General features: G+C 44.6%; 1 protein-coding gene across 2 annotated transcripts; it reads left to right on the top strand.

The window, feature by feature from the left end:
• Positions 1 to 818: 818 nt before the first annotated feature.
• TOB1 (transducer of ERBB2, 1) lies at positions 819 to 5,216 on the top strand. Of its 2 annotated transcripts, none has more exons than XM_082774651.1 (2): positions 819 to 1,042; positions 3,280 to 5,216. In XM_082774651.1, the coding sequence occupies exon 2, from the start codon at positions 3,414 to 3,416 to the stop codon at positions 4,392 to 4,394; it is 981 nt and encodes a 326-aa protein (XP_082630777.1). In that variant the 5' UTR covers positions 819 to 1,042; positions 3,280 to 3,413; the 3' UTR covers positions 4,395 to 5,216. The 2 variants fall into 2 exon arrangements, with proteins under 2 accessions (XP_082630777.1, XP_082630778.1); XM_082774652.1 differs by lacking the exon at positions 819 to 1,042 and adding an exon at positions 1,933 to 1,954.
• The last annotated feature ends 1,989 nt before the right edge of the window (positions 5,217 to 7,205 follow it).

Below are 7,205 nucleotides of genomic sequence, written 5' to 3'. Positions count from 1 at the left end.
GTCGTCCTCCTCGATACCGAGTGACCAATCAGGCGGCTAGCAGGGCGGGCAGCCAGCCAATCGGTCAGCGTTGCTACCTGGGGGGAGTATTTTTAGCCTCGGCGGCTCGGGTAGGGAGGGGGTGGGGGGGGCTGCGCCCCTCCTGGCCTGAGAGGGGCGGCTCGCGCTGAGGGGGGCGCCGCCATTTTGCGCCCCCACCTTGACCGTGGCTCGGGGGGCGGCCGTAGGCTCCTCGCTCCTGCCCCGAGGTGTCCGAGTTCCCTCCCCAAGGGCCCGCAGGGCCGTGACCGGTCGCTGCCGAGGCCCCCGCGGGCCATCAGCGCAGCGGCGGTCATGGGAGATGTAGTTCGGCGCGGGGCCCTCCTCCCCCCATCCCCTCCCCTCCCTGTGGAGCTGAGGGGCGCGAGGGCAGGCTTTGACGTAGCCAGTGACGCAACGCTGCTGCGAGGCGAGGAGCGCGCTGACGTAGAGAGCTGCCCCTCCACGCCGGGCTGGGAGAGGGGGAGGGAAGGGACGCGGCACCAGCAAGGGGGCGTGGCCTGATTGAGATGGGCGTGGCCTGGTGGAGGTGGGCGGGGAGAAGCCGGGCGCCGGCCGGCATAGGGTGGTGCTGGGGGGGCGTGGCCGGGCGGGGTGGGGGGCGTGGCTAAGAGCTGGGGGCGTGGCAAGGGAGGCGATATATAGGGGCGCGCGGCACGGCGCGGCAGTAGCAGAAGGAGCCGAGCGGCGGCTGCCGGGCGCGCACGTCGCGGGGGTGTGAGCAGCGCAGCCCTCCCCCCCTTTCCCTCCCCCCCCTTTTTTTTTCCAACCCTCCCCCTCCCTTTTTTTTTTTTTTTATTCTTTTTTTTGTATTTTTTTCAATCTTCTTCTTTCCTTTCCCCTCCCATCCTCCGGGAGCCGGCTCAGTTCGGCGAGATGATGGGGACCGGGTGCTGAGCCGCACCCCTCCACCCAGCCCCCCCCTCAACCCCAGCACCCCCGCACCCTTCCAGCACTCACACCCCCGCCGGGACTGTTTGCACTACCCCGCACACCCACCCGGGTGAGTACCAACGCCTCAGGCCGGGGGGGGGGCCGCGGCAGCCACCGCCCGGCCCTTGAGGCGGAGGGAGGGTTGGAGGGGGGGACGCTGAGGCGGGCACGGCCCCACCGTGACGGGAAGGGGGTGGGGGGGGAGAACACACCACAGGGGCTGAGGGGAAAAAAAAAAAAAGGGAGAAAGAGCCCCCCAGGGAGCGGGGCTGGGGCTGAGGGCACGGCACGGAGCCTCCCGGGGCCGGCTGGGCCCCTGCTGTGTGAGGGGCACCGGGGGGGGGGGGGGGTCGAGGCCTCCTCGCCCCTTGTGCCCTCCGCTTGTCCCCTCACGGGGCCGTGCAGACGCTCTCCTTCCTCCTCCTCCTCCTCCTCGGTTTGCCGGAGCTCCCCGGGCCGTGAGGAGAGCCCCAACCGCCGTGTTATGTAACGCCCCGGAGCGCTTGGTGGGCCCGCAGCCGTCTCGGGAAGATTTAAAAACGGCGACGGCAGCAGCAGCAGCACCGCAAAATAAAAGTTGGGCACGGCCGAGCTGGCTTGTTTGATCAGCTGCTCGTGCCCCTGGATCCGTTTTGGGGCGTAAGAAAAATGTATGGTGTCTGCCCGGCGCGCCTTGAAAGGATCATTTCTTTCCTAAAGGACACGGAGGCGGGGAAACGAAACAGATGGATTAATAAATCATTTTTTAAATGCCCCTTTTAACCACCCAATCAGCTTTTCTGCGCTGATTGTGTCCCTTTTGTAAATATCTTCTGTTTGCCCTTGATCTTTTCCTTATCCCCACCCAGTGCTGATCCAGCAAACGTTTAAAGGTCGCCTTATCTTACAAACTATTCCCATACCATGTTGGGGAGAGCGCAAGTGGCTTGGAAATCGGGTTCCAGGCTTTAAAAGGAGATTATTCGGAGCAAGAAATAACAATGTAAATAACAAAGCTTTTTTTTTTTTTTTTTTAAATGGGATTTTTACCGACTTTGATTTCTTTAATCTTCAGTGACAGCTACGCTGAATTTCATTCGTGGTGATGCAGTGCAGAAAAGCACACCCTTAATTGAAATTCTTGTTGAGCCTTTCACTTGAGCCAAAAATATATTTTTTTTGTTTCACTGGAACTTTTTATATAAAGGTGTCTCCCGTGGATGAATACCTTATATTAGGGTATTGCAGGATTTTCATTAGCAGGGTGTGTGCTAATACTGGATTCTAGTCCCTTCTTTAACTTTAGATAGCTAATTTCCCTTTTGTCCTTTGAAGGACTGACAACCATATTTTATATTAAATATAAAATGGAGTCCTAGAGAAGGAGAAAGCCTCAGCAAAAACAATTGCCTATGAAAAGCCTTCTTGGCTCAAGTAACTTTTTGAAATCTGGACTATAGACAACACAAAATATGTATTTAGCTAATATATTACATTTGACCTATAGAATAATTAGTAGAAAGAGAAAAATTAGGGAATTGATCTATTGTAATAATTTTTGCAGTCATTGCCACCCTTGTGACAGCAAATTCATGCGTCTATTTTGTATGCATTGACTGCATTATCGTTTTAGCTGTTCCGAGGAAAGGCAGAATTGTTATATATGTACAGCGGACATTTTCTCTTCACGTAGTGTAATTTCGCCAGCGCAGCATAATTCACAACATAATTTCACCAGTTGATGTGAATGGTCGGCTTGGACTTAAAATAAGTGCAGCGTAATTTTAGTTATTTGGGTGAAGTCCTCTAAAGCAACTGAGAATATTTTTATATTTCTGCAGCTTACAGCGTGACCAATGTGTTTGCAAACTTTAAAATGATAAATGAGCCTCGAACTTAAGACCTTTCAAGCTAAACTAATAGTCCAGTTCTAAATTTTGCAGCTGAGTACCATAAATCATCCAAATATGGGTTGGTAATTGAACCCTTGACAGGCCTGGCAGTTCTGTGATGTCTTAAAAATTATACTTGCTGCTTTGTGAATAACTAAAGTGCAAGCTCATGTGATTCTGAAATACCCCATGCTGTATATGTAAACACATGCCTAGTGCATCTTCTGCAGTACTGCTTGTAAGTCACACCGAATGTAGTTGACACCCTCACCTTTTGCAGGCATGAACATAAATAGTTTGCAATTTTTTTTATTTATTTTTTTTCATTTAAAAAGGAACCTATTTTATGCAAAAAGTGAAGCTAAAAGAATAGGCCTTGGAGCTTGAGCTTACGCTGTCCTTATTTGGATGTGTTTGCTTTTGTTTTTTCTTAAAGGAACAAGAACACTCAAGGTGAAGGATAATAATCTACTAGAATCAGCACTTTGAATGAAATTTTGTTTCCCTGTGGCATCTTGAACACTTTCTTCGTGTTTCGAAACAGACTCAAACCTTTGTGGCATAGCAGCTATGCAGCTTGAAATCCAAGTAGCACTCAATTTTATTATTTCATATTTGTACAATAAGCTTCCCAGACGACGTGTCAACATTTTTGGTGAAGAGCTTGAAAGACTTCTCAAGAAGAAGTATGAAGGGCACTGGTATCCAGAAAAGCCATACAAAGGATCAGGGTTTAGATGTATACATATAGGGGAGAAAGTGGACCCAGTCATAGAACAAGCATCCAAAGAGAGTGGTTTGGACATTGATGATGTTCGTGGCAACTTGCCTCAGGATCTTAGTGTTTGGATTGACCCATTTGAGGTTTCATACCAAATCGGTGAAAAGGGACCAGTGAAAGTGCTTTATGTGGATGATAATGAAAATGGATGTGAGTTGGATAAGGAAATCAAGAACAGCTTTAACCCAGAGGCCCAGGTGTTCATGCCAATTAGTGACCCAGCATCTTCAGTGTCTAGTTCTCCTTCTCCTCCCTTTGGTCACTCTGCTGCTGTGAGCCCAACTTTCATGCCCCGCTCCACTCAGCCTTTAACCTTCACCACTGCCACATTTGCTGCCACCAAGTTTGGCTCGACCAAAATGAAGAATAGCGGCCGTAGCAACAAGGTCGCCCGCACTTCTCCCACCAACCTTGGCTTGAATGTCAATGACCTGTTGAAGCAGAAAGCCCTTTCCTCCTCCATGCACTCTCTCTACGGGCTTGGCTTAGGCAGTCAGCAGCAGCAGCAACAGCAACAGCAGAAGACTTCTGCCCTTTCTCCTAACGCAAAGGAGTTCATTTTCCCCAACATGCAGGGTCAAGGTAGTACCAGTAGCATATTTCCTGGTGACAGCCCCCTTAACCTCAGTCCTCTCCAGTACAGTAATGCCTTTGATATGTTTGCAGCCTATGGAGGTCTAAATGAGAAGTCTTTTGTGGATGGCTTGAATTTTAGTTTAAACAACATGCAGTATTCTAACCAGCAATTCCAGCCAGTTATGGCTAACTAAAAATAAAACAGAAGTGACATACAAGTAAATACTATTGTACAAGTTAAAATGCACGTACCCAAGGGTGTATCTTTTTTTCCACCTCTTGAGATTTTTTTTAAGGCTTGTAGTATGAATACATTCAAGCTTGGTTAGATAAATACAACATGCATCATTTTTTCATTTGCCAACCAAGCACAAAATTATTTTATACTGAAATGTACATTACGAAAATATACTCTCAAAATATGGCCTCTTACAGTATTTAAGATATAGCAAGGACATGGCTGATTTTTTTCATGTGTATATATATATGTATGTCCACAAACATATATGTATATATATTTCAAAAAAATTGGCACTAATAAGTGGGTTTATTGGTCTTTTTCTAATTGTATAATTTAATTTAGTACAAAGTTTGTAAAATATCAGAGTATATATATTGTTTCTACAACATGGTATTGCATTTATATCTTTTTACTACAGTGATCTGTGACAGCTGCAGCAGCTTCATGTTGTATTTTTTTTACTGAAATTGTAAGATATCCATCTTAAAGACATCAATTCTAAAAAAAGTTGTGTACAGAATATTCCTTAGTGGTGGAATTAAAATGTACGAAATATTTGCTTTTTTCAAAAGAAACACAAATTGTATTTTCTGTTAAAAGTTTAAAGATTTTTGCTATATATTATGGAAGAAAATGTAATCGTAAATATTAATTTTGTACCTACATTGTGCAATACTTGAAAAAAGGTATAAAAGTATTTTGAGTCAGTGTCTTACATGTTAAGAGGGACTGAAATAGTTTATATTAAGTTTGTATTAAAATTCTTTAAAATTAATTGACTGTTGTGGTCTGTTTTTACTGTTCTGCTGAAGATCAGAGTGCTGCGCTTCTTGTGTTGTCAGTGCTAATGATGCAAAAAAGTCTGACTCAGTGCATCACAAAGGAGCAATGGAAAGGGTTGCTGTATTGATGCACCACAACAATGGGCTGCTTACCTAAAATACTTCTGACAAAGCACGTAACCTGATTAAATGCTTGCCTACAATTACTTGAGCAAATGTTCGCTTGTTTTCCATAACTGCAGCTTACTGAAGTCAGGAGGTTCGTCGTTATTTTTCCCTTGAGAATTAAGACTACAAGCGGTGCGAATGTTGACTTGTCGTGTGATGTGATTTATCGAGAAGGTACTCAGGTGATTCAGTGAAATTCCCTGTCCATGTAATCAGAGCGGATTGGAACTATTATCTCGGGAGGTCCTAGACCAATGCATCAGCGTTTGTTTCTGTATTAGGGATTAATAGCTCAGAAGCTAGGCTGAATAAAAGTGCTGATGTACAGTTTACTAAAGTCATTGTAAACTTCCATTTTATATGCTCTATTAAAGAGAGAAATGTAATGCAACTACAATGTGACAATCTAAGGTGTTTATTCTAGTGGATTTCACCAATTTTAGCTTAATAGATTTTCAAAACATGAATGTGAGTGGGAGGACAGATTCCAGAAGCTGACAAAATAACTCAGCTTTTCCATGGCTATTTTGAAGTTGCATCCCTTACTTTTTTTCTGTGCTTTTGACAAATGGTGTTCCTTGCTAATGGATGTTGTCATGGGGAAGAGAAACTTGCTTATTTAATCCCGAACTCTAAAACAGCAATTCATTTTCCTTCCTAGCTCTGGTTGTACAAAGAGGAGATGCATGCTAAGTGGATTGTCTTTTGGCTCATAATGGTGAATTAGAAGCTACTAAAGGAGTACAGTATTAAAATTATCCAAACATTACTGTTCTGAAACAGGCATTTGAGATAAAATCAGTCTTGGCCTGCCTGATGCACTTGGTTTTATAAAAGGTGTAAACTTGCCCACCAGCAGCACCATGCCACGCTTAAAAACCCAGTCTGGTGTGAGAAGAGCAGCAACTTGTTGGAAGTAGCCTCATGCTGTAAGCAAGGACAAGCATGGTCTGCAACGCTGCTGTGAGGTCTTTGGGCAGGGTGCAGCTGTGACAAAGCATTGCTCTAGCAAAGGGGTGGGTTGGAGATGGGAGGCTGACAATGCTATCAATTTCTAATGCCATGACAACCAATTCAAAAGCAATAATGGAGTGAATATTTTTTTAGGCATTCATCTGTTTGTATTTAACTGGCTGCTTTTTATTGAGTTTGCCATCTGGTTTATCTTTCCAGTAACAGCATATCAGTGGACAGAACCATGCTTAGGAGTGTTTCACTAATTTTGAGTGGGTGATTTTGCTTCTAAAAGGGACAGGCCACTGAACGGTGTCTAAAATACATACATATGTCATAATTACTGAAACATGGAGAATAATTTGTGTATTATTTCTCTCTTTATGTCTAGACTTTAAGACTTACTATAATTAGCATTTACAATATAATAACTAAACTGCCTAGGAGGTTCAGCAGCTTTGATAGCAGAGACTGTTTTCAGTGTTCCTGTGATCTGAGCTAAGATCATTTGTTTTAAAGGTCATCCAGCAGTACTACCTTCTTTCCATTCTGATTTGTTCACTTTCACCATAACCAACTCTACAATAAAAGGCAGTCATTGCCTTGAAAGGCGGTCTGGAAACAAAGGTGGTTTTTATTATTTTATTTTTTGGTGGGTGTCTACATGCAGCAGCTTTTAATATAAAGATTTTAGTAAGCAGGTTTCTGTTGTTCATAGGTTGTTCATGGTGCTTTGCAAGGAGACAATCTGGAGAGAAAGCTTGCAGTTGAAGAATGCAAATGAGAGTATTTTTAATCTGTTCTCTTACTCCTTATTAGAAGTTAAAGATTTTATCGTTTTCTGTTCAGTCTACTACATC

This window comes from Aythya marila (assembly GCF_965140915.1).
Source record: "Aythya marila genome assembly, chromosome: 18".
In the NCBI taxonomy this organism is placed as follows: Eukaryota; Metazoa; Chordata; class Aves; order Anseriformes; family Anatidae; genus Aythya; species Aythya marila.
This window is presented reverse-complemented; position numbering and strand designations above follow the sequence as displayed.